This window comes from Urocampus carinirostris, chromosome 13 (genome assembly GCF_059441175.1).
Source record: "Urocampus carinirostris isolate Australia breed hairy pipefish chromosome 13, RoL_Ucar_1.0, whole genome shotgun sequence".
Classification (NCBI taxonomy): Eukaryota; Metazoa; Chordata; class Actinopteri; order Syngnathiformes; family Syngnathidae; genus Urocampus; species Urocampus carinirostris.
In genome coordinates this window covers 15976655-15996638 of record NC_142361.1, presented here as the reverse complement: position 1 = coordinate 15996638, position 19984 = coordinate 15976655, and the positions used below count along the sequence as shown (strand labels likewise).

The following is a 19984-nucleotide window of genomic DNA, read 5'->3' as shown; positions in this document are numbered from 1 at the left end:
TCGTCTTTTTACACAAATTGAAGAAATTGTCTATTTCAAAAGCACGAATATAAACAAACTCAGATCACGTTTGTTTTGTAAACAATGACGTAATCAATTGTCCGGGCGAAGACACTCGTTGTTGAGGTCTGCACGTCCCGGGTAGAGGTCAACACGCTTTATTTTATTTGTATTCTACTTGATTTAAATAATGAACGTATGATGAATATGCTTGATTGCTGTCTTGTTTCTCTTCATTACGAATAAATCTTTTTGCAATCCGGAGATGGAATAAGAGCTTGTTCTGTCCACTCCACGCATCGGCCCGGTATTGCAGTACCTCCGGGAACGGTGCATTCGCAATGATCGCAGCAAGGCTTTAGGGCTAGGACCTTAGCTTGGCCTTTTGGCTGAGAGTAAGTGTCCCGGCTCCTAGGCTTTGTAGCGTATTATGAACTGACCGATAACGGATAATGGATAATGAATAACGAAGATAGATCAATAACCCTTAAAAAACCCAAATAATGAAATTGTAAACATGTTTAGTTGCTCTTGAAAGTGTCGATAAAAAATGTTCAAACCTCAAATTGTTTATTTGCTGTTAAAAGTGTCAATAAAAATTGTTCAAACTAAAAAACTTGATTTAAATTGGAAACTGACAGTTTGCACGATGTATTTTTAAAGTATGTCATTTTCCAAATGTATTTTTAAATCACGTGTACATCTGTGTCCTTTTTAGCAGTTTTAAACAGTTCACGTGATGGAGTGGGAATTGCGTTGGAGATAAGGTTGAATGGACAGGTGCTGGAAGAAGTTGAAAGCTTAGGTACTTGGTTTGTGATGTGGCTGCAGGTGGTGGAATGGAGTGCGAGATATTGAATCAAGGAAGCAAGATTTTGGGTGCTCTGAGGAGAGTGATGAGCAACACGAGTGTGAGTATGGATGTAAAGAGAGGACTGTATGAGAGTTACATTGTGCCGACTGTGTTGTATTGTGCAGAGACTTTGAGCCTGAACGCAGATTTGAGGAAGAAGGATTTTGAGATGAAGTGATGAGGAGTATGTCAGGAGTGACAAGATTGATGGATTGAGATATGACATTGTGAGAGACAGAACTGGAGTAGAAGCGGAACTGAGCAAGCGTGTGGATGAGAGAGTACTTGTTTGGTTTGGACACATGGAGAGGATGGATGAGGAGCGAATGTTGAAGAGGATCTACAGAGCAGAAGTAAATGGAAGGAGACCAAGAGGAAGGCCGCGATTGACGTGGATGGATGGTGTTATCAGTGCACTGGAGGAAAGATGTCTAAATGTAGTGGAAGCTAGAGCTCTTGTTGGTGATAGGAATGGGGAGAGGTGTTGTTAAAGGATAGTGGGATGTTTAGATGTGTTCTAAGGGATGGGCAGGGCACCTGTATGACACGGTTGGGGTAAACCAGTGTAAGCTGTCAGGCTCTGCTGTTGAACAGAAGAGGGTGTTGTGTCATCTTGACCCGAGTGACATGGCCGCTTTCTTGTGTCCCGTTTCATCTGGAGGGACAAAAAGCATGACCAACTCAGGTTTTTGTTTTTGTGTATGTGTTTGTTTTGCTGTCGGTCACCCCTCCCGAAGGATATCACCTAGATAGATGGATAGATAGATAGATAGATAGATAGATAGATAGATAGATAGATAGATAGATAGATAGATAGATAGATAGATAGATAGATAGATAGATAGATAGATAGATAGATAGATAGATAGATAGATAGATAGATGGACGGACGGACGGACGGACGGACGGACGGACGGACGGACGGACGGACGGACGGACGGACGGACGGACGGACGGACGGACGGACGGACGGACGGACGGACGGACAGACAGACAGATAGATAGATAGATAGATAGATAGATAGATAGATAGATAGATAGATAGATAGATAGATAGATAGATAGATAGATAGATAGATAGATAGATAGATAGATAGATAGATAGATAGATAGATAGATAGATAGATAGATAGATCTCATGATTGTGTGACTATGATAATGTAACTTCACACGATTATGGACGACAGAGCCCATGTAAAAAATATATCTTTTAAGGTAGTATAATTCCTTCAAAATATTGACTGTTATCGTCGTCTTATGAGATTCATCTTGGCCACTGTGTTTTTTAAAAGATGAACAATGTCCTTAAGCAGGTTGGCGCCTTGCATGGCTGCACGGCCGCTATTGGTGTGTGAATGGGTAAGTGTGAAGCACATTGTAAAGCACTTTGGGAAGTCTTCATTGACTTGAAAAGCGCTATATAAATGCAGACCATTTACCATTAGTGCATTGTGATATACCGCCTGATGTGGTGAACAAATCGAGCACACCCTTGTATTTGAAGTTGAAGCAGGAATGCGCTTGTGCTCTTCCTGATAGTGATGAGGATTCCCTTTTTTTTTTTAGAGAACCGGCTTTTTTGGCTCGGCCCTCTAAAAGAGTCGGCTGTTTTTTCTCCCACACGGCTCTTCAGATTTTCTTGATGTTGCTTACACCAATGATTATGGCGATACTCACCAAAGAGCATAATGCTCAATTTTGATTTTCTTTTTATCTTGGTGAAATCCGATGATCATTATGGACACAATATCTTAATTACTAACTAAGGCATTGTTAATACAGTACTTCTCAATTATAGTAGCATTTTTTCCACTCAAAAGGGAATATTTCTATGAAATACAACAATAAACTACTTATATGTTGGGTAAAAAAGCAGATCACGAAACACAGGATCCTTGAAATATAAATTAAAATATTTACATAACTATAAAAATAAAATATACAATACAAAACAATTTTAACTTGAGGTTACTCATTCAATTTAAAGTCAACAACTCAGAATACGTGGAAAAATGCATATTGACTGATCATTGTGCACCTTTAAGAGAAAAAAATGCATGTCAAAAGGGTTCGGGTCTCCTCGCTCACTCCAATGAGTCGGCTGATAGAGCCTTTACGTTCACGAATAACACATTACTCCTGGCTGGACGAATGAGAACAGCAACATGGACGACCAGCGGGACGTTCAAAATTCCGGACGGCAAACAAAACTCAATCTCGTTATGTCGGGAAGCTCGGCGGTCGCGATGGAGATTAAAAGAAAGAACATACGGCAGAGTGCTCTATTTCAGCCAACAGAGGTAAAATAACATCGCATTTTCATGTGTTTTTATCTTCGTTGCTCTTCGGTGACGCCCGAATGGATCCGAAGTCTTACAAAACAAGTCAAACGTTGACGAGAAATTCCCTAAACTTGCGAATTGGCTCAGAAATACACTTCTCCAACTAAATTCGAATGACAAACTTTGTGTGCTCGCCCTTAACTTTGACGTGTTGAATAAATCTATTTTTTAAATGGCCAACTCATCTCCGAAATTAGTTTACTCTTGGTTGTTGAAACTGCAGCCTCCAATAAGCAGGTAGGCGCATTGCATGGCTGACTCCCTATTTGTGTGTGTGAATGGGTAAGTGTAAAGCACATTGTAAAGCGCGTTGGGAGGTCTTCATTGACCTGAAAATTGCTATATATATGCATACCATTTATCTTTGTTGTATTAAAATGCAATACATTAAAAGAATTAACTGGAGCATTTCTGGCTTTTGTGTTTATCCTCTTCACTGCAGTAAGATGACTACACCAACCTCCAAAACCCCTTACTGACACATCTAAAATTCGGACTACAACTTAAATATTGTTACAATGTGACCCATGCACAACAGACTCATACATACAAGAATATGGCAGACAGGCACCAACTACTTTTATCCGCCCTTTTGTTTTTTGGTGACCTTGTCTAGCTGGATAAGACTAATAACATCATACCAGTCAAACCTCAACCAATTGCTCCGCTTATTAATAATTGTAAGTCCCCTTATTAAGCGATAAGTAATCTTACAAACACAACGCAGCTCCCATTTACTCACAGCAAGATCGACTATGTAGAATAGAAACAAAGCTCACTTGTGTAAATCAGTGTTGTCAATTTTGAATTCTAAGGGAAGCAAAAATAATTAGATTATTAACAATAAAAAATGTCAAGCCGTTCAAAAGCTTGTGGAAGAGTACTGGAGGCATGGTTCCTAATAAGATGATCTACATCCGCACAACATTTTGTCCTTCATTTCGGTACTTATCTAGTCTTATTTTGTCATGCATTTTCTTGCGTACAAGATACTGGATTGATAGAGGATGCGTTTTTTTTGTGATGTAAGATGATGAATATTTTAACATGTGTGACAAGAAAACTGTGGTAAAAACATTGACGATGCCTGAATCAGTATTTTGGTAGTAGTTAATTCGTTGTTCTGTAATGTTTCTGTAGTAGTATATTTGTATTATAGAATCACTATTTGTATTTTGTAATTTTTTTTCTTCTTTTTTTTGTGTAACAAATATGATTATTGATAGTGTAATAGTAGTCTGAACAGTCCTATGAGACTTCTTGTGATTAAGGGTTATACAAATAGACATGACTTAAAAAAAGTTTATTTCATCATTCTAAAGGACTCTTCCCATCACAGCCACCACCTCTTTCACCTTTTGCCCTCCGGTAGGCACCACAGGTCCCTTAAAACAATGAAAAACTGATTTAGAGACAGCATCCTCCCCAGGGCCATCATCTCCCTGAACGAGCTCATAAAACTATGAAAACATATCTTGCAACTTATTATTATTTATATTTGTTTCTGCTAAATGTTATTTCACAAAACTGGGAAAATATATATCTTGTGACTAATTTGGGGATTTGTGTTTTTTGCTAAATATGATTGCACCTTTTTTCATTGCACTGTTGTTACAATGACCTTATTCTTTTTCATTGCACTATTTTTATAATTTGGGCCAGTTTTTAAGCAATACGTTGTTAGTGTTGTTGTTGTTTTTTTTTTTTTGTGCCTTTTTATCCTGGCAGTCTAATTTATTTTTAAAGTCTTGATTACATGTTTACACTGGAGTACCATGTCTAATTTCGTTGCATACAATGTTTCCTAACGTGATTTATTTTACCCAATAAATAACACAAACACTACTTTATGCATCCTAGTTATGTTCCCACTTGCAGTTTATTTAGTGTTGTTTATTATATGTAGCAGTGCAGCTTTTCTCAGACTCCACCTGCTCTACAGATGGTTTTACTTTGCAACAGAAACTGTCATAATTTACTTTTGCAACAAAGATGTCAGAGTATCAGAGTTCCCATTGTCTTCCTATACTTGATGACGTTGTCGTCTGCCGTTTACCGAGATGATCTGGTCTAGAGCCGAAATGAGCAAGACGAGATCGGCCTAACATTTTTTTCCCTGTTTTAGCCTACACAATTTGAAACAATCAAACAAAAGGAAAACTTAAAAGTTGAGTTGTATAGAACATGTCTTACTATGTTGTACTATCCTTGAAAAAACTGCGTTGAAAGAGGATATCCATGAAATCTTCCAATTGCATGTGTAAAACATTCTCTTGCCAGAGCACCAACATTCAAAAGAAGCTAGACTTTGAGGTGCGGATGCGAGAAGGCGCTTACAAGCTGCTGCAGGCCTGCAGCAAGAGAGAACCGATCCTCAATGCCTCCAAGAACCTGCTGACCTGCAATGCCAGGATCAAGGCATATATTAACCACATGAACTGGATGAAGGAAGAACAGAATAGGACACGAGTTAGCAGGTAATGGATACTGGTTGAGGACTTGTGCCGCAAATTAGTTGTAACATGATGAGTGATGGTCATTAATGTGTTTCAAAATCGCATGCTATGTTTGCTATCATCTTGTATGACTCATCAAAATAAAATTTTAAAACAATTGGGGAATTGCTGCACTTTTTGTATTAATCATATAAAAATCTTCTCAGACAATCGGGGGACCGTGTGCCATGTCAAGGAATAATTGCTATATCTGGTAAGTTCACTTTCGTCATGAATAACTCAGACGAAAAAAAATGGTAAATATGTGCCACAAGATTGTTTGTTTTCTTATTGGACCTTTTTCACTGTGGCAGGACTTCGTATTCCATTGTTGTGGAAGGACCAGGATCACTTTAACAACAGAGGAAGTGAGTTTCTCCCCATTTGGTGGCATTTATTACTTTTGACTTTGACATTGTTAATGTATGAACACCTAATGCTGTTGTGTTTGTAGGCTCTCGGCGGGTGGCTATCTTCTGCTTGATGGAGATGGGCTGCCAAGTGTTTGACACCAAGATGGCAATTGTCGACCGAACCATCACGGATGTCTGCTTTGACGAAGTGGCCATCTTGTAAGTGCTCGTTGCATCCTGTTTTACTGCACAAAAGGACCATTCTTGCTACCTTTTGCGGTTCTGTCTTAAACATTGAAACATTTTTTTCTTTTGATACACATCTTTACAAACAGAATATGGTTTGCCCATTGAATGTGTTGTATACCAAGAGCCCTTGTCATTCACTCGAGAGGAGATTCCCAGGAAATGAACCGATTGCACTTAAACAGTCCCAAACTTTTTTGTTACAAAATGTAATAAATATTCCCCCCTATCAAGTCCAGCAACAATTTATGAGTCTTTTCATTTAATTGCATTTTTACTCATCTAGAGGAAGAAGAATATAGAATTTACTTTTATTGTCATTCTTTGTAGCCATGCACACAGAACGAAATGTCGATACACCTAACCCGTAGAGTTAAACTAGCGAGCCGACGCAGCCGCAGCCAAACAGGGCGCCGCCATTTTAGACCCAACTGCTGTGTTGAGAGTCATTAGGTGACCAAACCCCCAAATTCCAACCCTTAGTGCCGAGCGCCAAGCAGGGAGGCAATGAGTACCAACGTTGTAAGTCTCGGCCGAGGCTAGAACCAGCGACCTCCCAGTCCCGGAGCGGGTCTCCTACCATCTAGGCTACCGAGCTGGTGGGATCTACTGCTAGAGGGCAAGATGCCCGACAAACTCAACTGTATTAAATACAGTACTGTATTTGAAATTGTCTTTATTGTCATTGAAAGCAACGTAGTGAATAATGTTGACAACGAGATGAGACGGAAATATTTACAAGGCAGTGTTTGGAGACTGGCCTGAGTTGTAAGTGCATCAAAAAAATCTTTTTATCTACCATGGTCATATTCCTCGACGGGGGTGACCGACAGCAAGACAAACACATACTCAAAAACAAAGAAAAGGAAAAAAGAAGCAACCCAAATGCCCAAATAAGTTAAGCACCTCGGCACCCAAGTTGGTCATGCTTTTGTCCCTCCGGATAAAAAGGGACACAAGAAAGCGGCCATGTCACTCGGGTCAGGGTGGTTTACCCCTACCGCATCATACAGGTGCCCTGCCCATCCCTCAAGACGCGTCGAAACTATCCTACTATCCTTTCACAACACATCTCCACTCATTCCTATCACCAACAAGAGCTCTAGCTTCCACTACATTTAGACATCTTTCCCCCAGTGCACGCATAACACCATCCATCCACGTCAATCGCGGCCTTCCACTTGGTCTCCTTCCATTTACTTCTGCTCTGTAGATCCTCTTCAACATTCGCTCCTCATCCATCCTATCCATGTGTCCAAACCAACCGAGTACTCTCTTATCCACACGCTTGCTCAGTTCCACTACTACTCCAGTTCTGTCCCTCACAATTTAATTCCTGAATCCATCCAATCTTGTCTCTCCCAACATACACCTCAAACACTTCATCTCAAAAACATTTAATTTCCTTCTCAAATCTGCATTCAGGCTTCAAGTCTCTGCACCATACAACAGTCGGCACAATCACACTCTCATACAGTCCCCTCTTAACATCCATACCCATACTCTTGTTGCTTATCGCTCTCCTCAGAGCACCCAAAACCTTGCTTCATTGATTCACTCTCTGCAATACCTTGCACTCCATTCCACCAACTGCAGCCACAATAATCTGTGAAGCCCTTTGAGACTCTTCGTGATTTAGGGTTATACAAATAAAAATGACTTGACTTGACATCACAACCCAAGTACCTAAAGCTTTCAACTTCTTCCAGCACCGGTCCATGCAATCTTATTTCTAACACAATGCCCACTCCATCACGTGAACACCTCATCACCCTACTCTTCCCAACATTCACACATATCTTACGCCTTTCACACACTCTTCCAAACTCCATTACCAACCTTCTCATTTTTTTCAATTTTAATCAAAACAATAGTGCAATGAAATACAATGATATGAATAACAATAATTCCCAAATAAATTGACCTCTCTTAATAAGATATGACTATACATTTTCTATACATAGGCAAGATATAGATTTCACAGTCTTGTGCGCTTGTTTAAGGTAGTGATGGCCTGGGGAAGAAACTGTCTCTGAGCCTTAGTCCTTGTTATAACGGACCCAAAGCACTCACTAGAGCAGGAGTGTCAAACAGGCAACCAGAGGGCCGGATCAGGCCCACTAAGGGATTGAATCTGGCACATGAGACAACGCTGAGAGAAGCGCAAGCGAAAAACGAGCTGCAGGTTGAAATATGTCCCCTTGATGTTGCCAAAGCCAGGTGCCTCTCACAAACGCTTTGCTTGTATTTTATTCTCGCTCTCTCGCTCTCTCTCTGTGTATGGTTTCTTCTTTTGCTTTCTCTTCATTTTTTCTTTCCTCTCTTCTCTCTTGCTTTTCCCTTCTCTCTTTATCTCTTTGTATTTCTCTTTGTATTTGTTTTTCTTTCTTTCCCCCTCTTTCACAATTTCTTTTTTTTTTATCTCTTTTGTTCCTCCCATTCTCTTTTCTCTCTCTCTCTCTTGCTCCCTTTCTCTCTATGTCCCACCCCCTCTATTTTTCTCTCCCTCTTTCTGCTTTTTCTTTCTCTATCTTTTTCTTTCTCTCTAATGTACTTGTCCGGCTCCCGAGAGAATGTTTGTTCTATCGTGTGGCCCCCGAATTAAAATGACTTTGACACCCCTGCACCAGAGGGTAGTCGAAGAGGTGGATGCTGGGGTGAGAAGAGTGTTTTATAACGGTGTTGCCTCTGCTGCAGTACATCTATTAGCTGAGTAAATTGTGATTCATTATGTTGCTCTTCATACATGGAAATATACTTCATTTTTTATTAAGTGGTCTGTAGTGAGGCGTTTTTTGAAATGTAAAATAATTCATTGTCTTGGTTATCTAAAATATTGGGGGGACTATTGATGCTGTGATTTTTATTTTTTTGAGTGAGTAATTTTATTTTATCAACTGGGTTTTAAAAGTGTACTTATATTTATTCATTTTGTATGCATATTTATTTACTACATATCGATGTTTTTGTTATTAATGCTATATATAATTTCATATGTAGTATTGAGTCAAGTGCCTGCGTTCATTTTTCAAAAACGTCGATGCATGTACATAACATTCCTTCCCTGCGCCCGGGCGACAGTAAAGATGCAGGTCCAGATTTTAAGTTGCGCGTGGAGCTGTGGAGCTGTGCCGTGGAGGAAGAGCTCACCTTGACCAACACTCCCAGAAAGCTGGCCAAAAAGCTGCGCAACTCCATAGGCAAGACCGCCGGCAAGAAATGCTGCCCTCTGCTGGATACTTCGGACCCTGACATCTTCCTCCAGCACAACCCACTGCCGCCGTATGTACTCTATTGAGTTTTGAATGCTGTATGCACTAAAACCGTTTTTGCCGATTTGAAATACGTCGTGGGCATTTGTTTGGTGTTATCATAAGGTTGAGTGGTTATAAAATCGCAAAAGATTTGAGTTTTTTTTAATGGGCTGTAAACTGTATTTGACATGCCTCGGTGTGCATCAGTGACATTTTGTTCAGGCAGTGTTGAAGCCATTTTTTGTGCGTTTGTTCTTTTAGAGGAGCCAAATACAACCTGCTGGCTCACTCCACGTTGGGCCTGCCTGAGGCTGAAGGCAGCTTTCAGTCCCACTCTCTAGTCGTCCTCCAAACATGTAAGATATCCAAATATATCTAAACGTTTAACGACTAAGCTTTCGCCAAGTTTTTTTCTTCATACCAACAATACATTTGCTTTTGTGATTATGAACACACTTTTAGTTAGAGATGTATCTCCTTGAGTGAACTATAGTTCCCTTTCCAGTTAAGCCTGCTAATCCTTTTAGTATCAATTACTTGCTTTGCCATTTCCCAACTCCTCTCAACCAAGACTAAGCACAATTCTTTTTTTCATGCCTGGCAGCCGATTGGTCATCCTGGCTTCCACTTTACGGCAACATTTGTTGCTGCTTGGCGGCGCAACCTGCGTGCATGACACAAAATGTGATGGTTGGATACCTTAACCACAAGGTAAAGTAAATTACTATTTCTTCTTTGCCTGGCACGCTTCAAGTCTACCCTTGTAAAGAAACACCATCACACCGGTAGATTTTTGCATAGTGGATTTTTGCATGACCTTATTATACACTAAAAATATAACACCATCTTTTTTATTCAATTGTGTCCCAAAAGGTTGAATGTTGTTTTGATTGGGGAAAAATCATCTAGCAGTTTCTTTTACTAAACAAAAAGCTTAATATTTACTAAGTAATTTTGAATTATCATTTTGAAATCTGTAAAATAGGCCGGAGCGCAGATCATCACATTTTTGTTTTTATTTGATATATACACACACTTTTTTTTTTTTTGCATAATTGTTTTTTTGGGGGGAGGAAATTCCCCCCCTTTTTGAAATTTTTTTTTCATGTCTACTTTTCTTTCGCAGGGGAGCTCCTGCCCTCAATGCAATTATTCTAATTTAAGTTATTTTAATTTGAAATATAATAGGTATTCAAATAGTATTTACCTGAAATATATTTCAATTCCACAAATTAAAACATTTTAAAAAGATTTGGTGGTTAGACTATAAATCAGTTTTTAAAGAGATTATTCAGTTTAATATTCTACTTTTTATTTTTCCAAAATGCATCTTGTTACATTAAAAAAAAAATGCAAATGAATAAAATAATTGGAATGAATTAACTGTTTGGATTCCAATCTTGGACGACCCGTTGTTGGCGAAATAGACTCAAAACTCTCTCCATGTTGCCTGCCAGCAAAGTGTAGAGGGCCTGGAGCGCCGCTGCCGCTTCTATTGCGTCCTGAGTGCCGGCAGCTTGCTCTGCTATTTTAGCCCGGAGGAGGTGGATGCCAAAGTTCTGCCGGAGCTGCGCCTGTCAGTCAACAAGGTGGGTCCAGTTATTACCAAACCTGACAAGCTCATAATATTTATTTCACTTTTAACTTGACCCTGCTGATTAAAAATGACAATGTCACATCCGTGCAATCACAGATGAAAACTTTACGCTGCAGCGTTCCGAATACTTGTACCTGTTTCCTATTTTATTTAACCTCATTGGCTTATCCAAGATATTTTAAATTCTGCATGTCATAAAACTTAGTAAAACCAAGTGAAATCGAACAGGGCGTTCTGTCACGAGGGTTTCCTTTCATATTCAACACCAAAGTTCCTCTGGGGTCATTCCTGCAGGACACCCGCATCCAAGTCATACGAAAGGATTCAGGAGGGCGCACCTTTCGGAGCCTGTCGGTCAGCAACCCTTCGCCAGAGGGAACACAGACGCAAGTTTTCATAACGGACAGCGGGGAGGAGCTGGACCAGTGGCAGGATGCCTTGCATCAGCATCTTTACGATCAGAGTAAGTGCACGGGTGTGACGTCAACAAGTGCATCTACGTCTGTTTAGGAAGTAATGAAAGCAGTTCTACGAGATACATGTGTAGAGTAACTGCTTCAAATTATATTTATTCAATTCAAAATCTAATTTGATTGTTGCCAATTCAGCCAGCAGGTAGTGCTCGTGGTTTCCCACACGAATTATTTTGACATGTTGCCTTTTTAAAAAATTTGACATTGAAAAATATTTGTGCGTGCGTATCTTTAGTTGACAGTTTTTTTTGTTTTTTTTTTCGTTATTGTACCACTTAGACTGCAACGTTATTGACGCACAGCAGATGTAGCCAGAAAAGTGGCGGGGTGACTGTTTAGCCAATGAGAATGCAGAACACAATGCATGATAAAAATCCTAGACGTAGCGAAACCACGAGAAAGTAAACCATAATGCAGAGAGGGATTATTGTACTACAATATAAATCTTCCGTAGTTTACTATCCATCTTATAGCAAATTACAAAATACATGATTTCTGCGAAAATTGCAAAAAATTCAAGCGATGTTCATGTTTTATGTTGATTGCTCCTTGGTATTTAATGTGCATTAGTGCCATCTGCTGGGGACTTGCAGTAACAGCGGGTTCGATGTGAGGTTTTAACATAGTCAAAGAATCAGTTTTAACTTGGCCCTCTTAAATTCTACTGTGAAAAAAAAATCTGAATTCTCTTTATCCATTCTGAAACATGTTTTTTAATGTTTGGCAGCTCTGTGGAGGTGTTAATTGTTGTTTTCGGCAGGTCAGTGGCTGCACTGCTGTGAGGAGCTCATGAAAATCGAGGTAGCGTCGCCGCGGAAACCGTCACTTTTCCTCACCAAGCAAGCCCACTCAGTTTATGAAGACCTCAGTGAGTATGATGGGTTTGGTGGGATAATATTTTGTCTATTTGCAATACAAATTTAAGAAGCTGGTTGGGTTTACTGATTTTAAGTTCTATAATGTTAAAAAAACAAGATAAAATGTTGCCAATAAAAAAAGAAATTCTCCTTTCCTCACAAGATAGAAAACTGTTTTTATTCGCTTCAAAACTGAATCTTCTGCTGATTTTTAAATGTCTTTAAGCTTAAGAATTTGTGAAATTATATAAATGAAGAGCTAGTGTAACTTCTTGATTATTAAAGCCTCATTTTGAGGATCCAACCTAATTTCTTTCTTCATGTGCACAATGGCCTCAACCAAAAAAAAAATCTTGTTATCCACTTTACTTGAAATCACTTAGTCATAAAAATAGCAAACACCCAAAAAAAAGACAATTCCAAAAGAAAAGCAAACATTCTGAAATATTGAGAGGTAAACTGTGGTTATTTTGTAATCGGCGTAGTTCTACTTCACATAGCCTCACTTACTACATATGCCACACATAACCCTTTGCCTAAGCTACAAAATCGATGTATCACTGTGATGTGTAATACTATATATAAAATATCTGTTATGTATAAAAGACATTTTGAATTTGATCCGCATAGTAACTATTCTCTAGCACAATTATATCATATAAATCTAAGTCAGAAAGTCACAAAAACTTCAAATCCCCCTTTTCAAATAACCAATCAAATTTAGGCATTAACTACCTTTCAAATGCTCCAATCCTGAGTGATTCCATCAACTTTTAAAGGGGTGTAGTTTGAAGGAGAACAATGCTGCCATAGCTGCCAGTTTTGTTTGTTAAAAGAAAAGAAAAATGGTCTATAACAGTGTACACTCAGGGATGTATTCTCAATCTCTACAGTGAGCAAATCATATCGGAGTAATATTATTTATAAATTAATACATATTTATAAATTAGAGTAATAAATGCTGTGAGGTTAGTGTCTGCCAAAGCCCAGTCAGATTTACAAATACATGAACCTACATCTTATTCATTATTTAAATTGCAAAGCAAAAAAGCAATATACACAGGTAAACTGTTGCATGAAAAAAAACTGTTTTATTTTCTTACCTTAACTTAAAAATAAAGTCTATGTGGTACTTTTTTTGAAAATAAAAAAATAAAATAAAAAAAAATAACACAACAACAAAAGTCAAAAAACATCTATTGATCCGAAATCTTCCATCATATAAAAAAGTCCATTCAGTGAGAGAAAAAAAAGAGTTTATGGTTTGACATGCTGTAAGCTGGCAAATACAATGACCAATTATATTGTTTGGGGCTATAGCTTCCCCCAAATCAAAATCCTTGGTCTCCCTATCGCCCTTTGCCATGAGGCAAGAGCATCTACAGATGTTCAGCACTGTAATGTTACATACTAATTGTAGTAATAATAATTATTATATGATGTTTAAAAAAATCTGTCATTTAAAAAAATTAAACAAAAAAATGTAATTTAAGTAGAAAGAAGGTTAACACTGAATTTAACTATATATTTCTAGTTTTATATTTACATGATAAGTTAAGGCACAGCGTCACCTGCCTCCCCTGACTGCACGTCACTGCTATGAAGAAAAAATCCCAACACACAAACTGTTATTAATGTGAATTTGTTTGCATTTGACCAGAACGTGTATTTATGGAATCAGGTTTGCTTTCCTTTCATTGCTTACAGAGCATTTCCAGTACGATGTTTAAAAGGTGTGGTGCATTGTTTGAGGTGTCCTTAAGAAGTGAAATATATTCTCTATTAGGTATGTGTTAATAATGCCCAATTGAGTTCTATAAATCCCCTATGCTAGTTTTCCACCGTGCAAATCTGCTTTTATCTTACTTTTAAAAAAGGTGTTCTGGGTGGAAAAACCTTTTTGTAGGAGGAATGGGCTGCACTTGGAGAGCGACGTCACACTTGTACCCGCATTTTGTGTGTATTATACTACCCTCATAGAGAAACATATTGCCAACTTTTAGCAATCATGGAAAATGTTGAAAATAAGAAGAGGCCTGTTTTTGTAAGGGCATTATTACGCAACGGCACGGAGGGAAAACGACGGAAAAAAATACGTGATTTCATGACAGCAATAGCAAGTACCTTGATTTTCTGAGAGGAGATATCCATTAAGTGCCTGTGATTACTTTACAACTGGCTTTGTAATTCAGTGTCCATCTTGCTAGTTGCTCGAAAAGTCTTGAGTCTGTCAACGTTCACATCATGTACGAGCTGACAGAGGCCCCAATGATAAATCAAGCCAGAAGCTGGCGGCTGAGAGTAAAGTAGTCTAGAATTCTCTACAGCTCCTTTTTAAGTTTTCATGTTTAGCACATGAACGTGTCAAGCGCTTGTGGTTCTTGCAGGTCTCAACTCCCCAGGCAAGTTTGAGAGCATCACCGACATCATCCACGACAAGATCGAAGAAACCGGCGGTCGCTTCCTGATTGGTCACCAGGAAGCGACCGAACCTCCCAATTGGTCCACGCTCTTCGACGGCTCCCACTCTCTCGTATTGCAGAAGACGACCGCTGTTGCATCTCAGAAAGGAAGCGGCACCCCAGTTTCCAGCCCTAAACCGTGCTCCAGCTCCACCCCCAACAGCGGCAAGAAACGACGTGCGCCTCCTCCTCCCGACACTCCCGAAACCCTTCTCTCTCGTGCACCTCGTCCAGAGAGACCTCCTCGTCCTCCACCCGTCTGGCAACCAGAGAAGGAAAACGCACCCCGGGTCAAATCCAAAACTGGGAGGCCGTCCTTAGATGCCAAATTCTCAGCTATCATTCAGCAATTGCAGCAAAACAACAAATACAATGGCGGCGGCACTCCGGCGGCCAGCCGCAAAAACGCGCCGCTCGGCTTCACTCACATCGAAGGGCAAGATGGCCACGCAAACGCATCAAAGAGCAACATTAGAAAGTCCTTCAAAGAGAGGAGGAACTTCAAAGCTAACATGGAACACTGAATCGTATCACACAGAGTAGAGGTAAGATCGGCCTTAAAAGTTCAGCCCGACACAACCCGAGTCGGTGGTTTATACACCCGAACCCGCCCAAACGCAACGGATTAATTTGATTTGATAACAGAAAACGAAATAAACCTAAAGCTTTAATTTGCCGCCAAAGTAAACATGAAACTTTACTTTGGCCGTGTGTACTTCAGCGTTGAACTAAGCGAAATCAAGTGTTCACTGCAAGGTCATCGCCAAAATGAACGGTTCAACGTCAAAGTACACATTTTGGTGACACGCAGCAAACAAAAGTAACACTGAAACTGAACGAAATGGCACCGAAAAGAAAATCATATTCTGTAGATTGCAAGCTGCAAATAATGAAATAAAGAAAGATAGAAAGTTCGTAAGCGATTGGCAAGAAGCAGAAATGACGTCTGACGTGACAGGTGAAAGGAGGAAGCGGCGCGTCTTTTACCCCAACACCGAGGATTAAAATTTCTTTGGATTTGGCTATTTCGAGTTAAACTGATAGTTGTGTGAGCATTTTCTTTATCTAAATAATGAACTGAATAAAGGTTAGTGCATGCTGTGCAGAGTCTCCACAAAGGGGGGAAAAACGTGAGAGAATCCCGGCCGGCCCGACTTAACGATTGACATTTTTAAGGCCCAAGATCTTGCCTCTAACACAGAGTAACCCATCAACATTTTCACTGTCTGATATTTTCAACTGTGAATTAGAAAGTTAGACTGCCGTTTGAAATTGTTTTTCACTTTTGAATTACAGGGTGTTTCAAAAATGTTATATTCTTTGTGATGTAATTAATCACAGAAAGTACATGATTAAGGCAAATTATAATATAATAATAATAATAATAAAGTATTAAAGTTGAAGATCGTAAGATTTTTTTTTCAAAATATGAATGAGAAATTCAACAACATGTGGACTATGGGAACGATTTCACAAATGTTAAATATCCTCACCGCCTTAAACATGTCAAACCGATAATCCTGCTCCTGCTAAACACTCTGAAGCATATCTTGGGTAACAGTCTCCAGCAGATTACTTTTGTCTTTCCATTTACAAATTATCTGCTTTTAGGTTAGCTGAGGGAAATACGTATATTTATTATAATAATTATTATTATTCAAAGGATATCACATTTTTTGAAACACCCTGTAATTTTTTATTATTGTAATTACAATATTTTCCGGACGTACTGGCGCCAAAAAAAAGGCCAGAAATGTGAACGCGTGCCTTTAATCTCTACTGTGGATAAGCTTGGAAATGCATACAGCATTTATTCGTAATACTGTCGAATTTTTGCAAAGATTGATCCATTGAAAATCATCCATGACCTAAATAACAAAAAAAATGGATGCAACAGGAACTGAACCTGGGTCAGGGAAGTGAACGTGCCGAAACCTAACCACAACAGTACTAGTAATACATATAACAGAAAAAGGCATTAAGTTGTATCTTATCATTATACTCCTTAAACTCACAGTGCCAGAAATGATTGTTAGAATAGAGAAAACAGTGCCCTGAAAGATATAAATAAACGCAAAGTCCGATACATCATCACATACTTAACAAAGAGTCTTTGTCTTTTTTTTTTTTTGCGTTTGAATCTTTTAGGATGTCTTTCTCTTTGCTCCATTCTCTAACATTCCTTTCTCGCACCATTAGGGAAAGTAGTGTGATTAATTAGATACAATCAAAATGCCTTTTCATATGTCATCTGTATCACTAGTGGGGTCTAGCGGTTAGGTTTACGCCGCCGTGACCCATGGCCGATTCCCAATGCATCAATGCTTTGCGATTTTGGTCAGTGACAAATTAGGATTCATCAATCATTGCTTTAATATACTAAACCGCAAGTATATCAAATGTGCAACGGGATAACTATGGTAGCTCTTACTGTAGTTTTAATTCCATGTGCCTTATAGTCCAGTGTGATTTATATATACACAAAAATTATTATCTGAGGTGCCAGACACAACCGTTAGACACAATGCTCCCCGTTCTTGAACTATCCCTGAGCCACATTGACAACACTTTTTAAAAACATATCTGTAAACCTAGGCTAAATTCTAGTCAGTCTTGATAATTTATTGCCGAAAAATATAACTGGAGGTACAATTGTGAAATAGAAAGTCTAAGCCGCCACCACATTAAGTCTGAATGAGGGGTTACATTTTTCTGTGTAACAAAGGCACACAATGAACAAATGCCCGCCAGAGCGGCTAGGGACCAGTCTGATCTCAATTTTGGAAAATTAATCTACAAATCATGGACAAAAAAAATAAATAAAAACAACCCATAATTTTTTAATTAAATTACAAAAGATAAACTGCACTAAACCGTGCAGCCCTATGAGACGTTTTGTGATTGAGGGCAATACAAATAAATATGACTTGGCTTGAGCATATACCACAAAACACAGGCAAGAGTGAGAAAAACAAATTGCAAATGGAAATGTTTATTTTATAATTATTCATATTTTCAGGGATCAGAATTTTCCGCGGATCCGCGGATTTCCGCTGTTTTTGAACCCCAAAGGCATTCCGACTTTTTCACTTTTTCTCTTGCGTAGCAAACAAATTCAAAATCCGACTGTCTCACTCTTTCCTTTATTGCTCTGGCGCACCCTGGCGGCCGTTAGAAAAATTGATATTCGCCCTGTTTTATTCCTGGACCCTGGCTATTTCAGCTGAAAATGAAAATCTCCATTCTGATCCCTGTATTTTCAATTTGTACTATTCATCATCATTTTCTTTATTCAACCGGATTATTATACAATTTATCATACAGCTTTTTAGTAGAAACTGATAAATTTGCGAAATTACAAATGTAAATTAAAATTATTTAAAGGCACAGTGCGTATTTAGTGCCTGCTAGTTGTTAGAAAAACATTCATTCTGTAAAAATACATTCATTTGAATACTAGGCAAAAATACATGAACTATAATGCCAATGTTAATTTAAAAGAAATTATTGGTTGAGTAATTTGTATTATAAATTGTGGAATCCCTACCTAGGTAGGTAGGGACTTACAGGTCGCCGCCATGTTTGTCTGGGATCTTGTGGCGACACTGCTCTGTGGCACGGTTTTTCGTCCGCATTAGACAACAGTGCCAACTAGTGGTCAAATATTACACACTGGGGCTTTAAGTCATTGTATTCATTCACTTAGTCATGTTGGTGCAGCATATTTGGGAGAAAGCGTTACACAGTAGCACTGCCTCTTAAAGGTCCACTAATTATCACTAACTTGTGTAGAATATTTTTCATACATTGTCTTTTTAATATTATTTTTAATAAATAGAGTTTATTTACTTGCTTACACAAAAGCTTCATATATTTTTGTATTACAGTACATATCTAACCTGTTGTGGCTGATTTTCATGACTGATAAATAATAACCGTCATCTCATTTTAGCCCTTTTTTTCAAGTGAGAAAGTTGAAAAAAAAAAAGCTAGCACTTATTTTTAATTAGGTTTTATGTTAGGGTGTATTTTTCTCAATAGTGGTAAGCTTATTTTCCAATGATTATGGTTGACTCGAGTATAGTTGCTTAGCAATGCTTTAAAAGGTGTATGAGCGTGCACAGCATCAAATAATTTCTGGACATTTTAATTGGAATATATATATATATATATATATATATATATATATATATATATATATTCTTTATCAGGTTAACAGGCACTTTGATTCGCAAATAAACTAACCCAGCAGATGAGATACTGTAATTACACCTGCTACTTCAAAAGTGCATAGCAAACTAGTATTTTTACTTTACTTTAAAATGTTTAAACTTGGGCTAAAGATTTTGAAAGTCAATCTTAAATGTCGGTCTCTTGAGTTTTTGGTAAATGATGCAATCACACTTGGACTACCACGAGAAATGATTCATGTCTGTCCTCTGCGCCATCAAGGACCAGAATGCCTGCCTGGCCCAGAAGCAAATTGTTTGTGTCAAATCATAAAAATCATACTGTCAAGAAAATCAATGTGATTTTATGAGGGGGAAAATTACTTTGTTTGATCTTTTGTATTTTTTAATAGAATGGTTCTGTTAGTATTTTCTGAGAAAAGATGGATTTGAAAATGCAGTCACTTACTGTATTTAAAAATACACTTATTTTTCCTTTGGCGTAAATATACATTCAATAAAGCATTTACTTTTTTGTTGTTGTTGCAGTCATTTTTGGGGTGATTCAAACATATATTTCAGCTTTTTATTTCCCTGACTTCTTTTGTTAGTTAATAGCGTAAATTATTCTTTAGTTCCCGTTACCCTACTAAGAATAAGCGGTGCAGATAATGGATGGATGTTCTTTATTTAATAAATGGTAGTCAGCAAATACAGCTACAGTTGAAAAATGTTTCTTGGTCCCAATAGCTATTAAGGTTTTTCTTTCAAAGTGTACATTTCAATTTAAAAATATAGACCAAATGGTATTTGATAATAATTAAGCACAAAGTAAATAAGGCTCTAGTGAACTCAATTTAAAAAAATTCAGGTAAACTATATG

General features: G+C 38.3%; 1 protein-coding gene and 1 pseudogene across 2 annotated transcripts; both read left to right on the top strand.

The window, feature by feature from the left end:
* Positions 1-214: 214 nt before the first annotated feature.
* On the top strand, positions 215-341 carry LOC148353860 (U2 spliceosomal RNA; annotated as a pseudogene).
* Positions 342-2970: 2629 nt separating this feature from the next.
* rtkn2 (rhotekin 2) lies at positions 2971-15504 on the top strand. Of its 2 annotated transcripts, none has more exons than XM_088351244.1 (12): positions 2971-3153; positions 5476-5672; positions 5858-5904; positions 6005-6058; positions 6145-6262; positions 9371-9571; positions 9805-9899; positions 10148-10254; positions 11001-11132; positions 11435-11603; positions 12374-12481; positions 14858-15504. In XM_088351244.1, the coding sequence occupies exons 1-12, from the start codon at positions 3019-3021 to the stop codon at positions 15454-15456; spliced, it is 1962 nt and encodes a 653-aa protein (XP_088207370.1). In that variant the 5' UTR covers positions 2971-3018; the 3' UTR covers positions 15457-15504. The 2 variants fall into 2 exon arrangements, with proteins under 2 accessions (XP_088207370.1, XP_088207369.1); XM_088351243.1 differs by having other exon boundaries at positions 10971-11132.
* Positions 15505-19984: the final 4480 nt, after the last annotated feature.

Bases quoted from the DNA above. Each gene is read 5' to 3' on its own strand.
- rtkn2 (XM_088351243.1), top strand. From the start codon at position 3,019: ATGGACGACCAGCGGGACGTTCAAAATTCCGGACGGCAAACAAAACTC. The intron at 5,673-5,857 runs GTAATGGATACT...AAATCTTCTCAG, and splicing joins AATAGGACACGAGTTAGCAG to ACAATCGGGGGACCGTGTGC. The intron at 6,263-9,370 runs GTAAGTGCTCGT...CCCGGGCGACAG, and splicing joins TTTGACGAAGTGGCCATCTT to TAAAGATGCAGGTCCAGATT.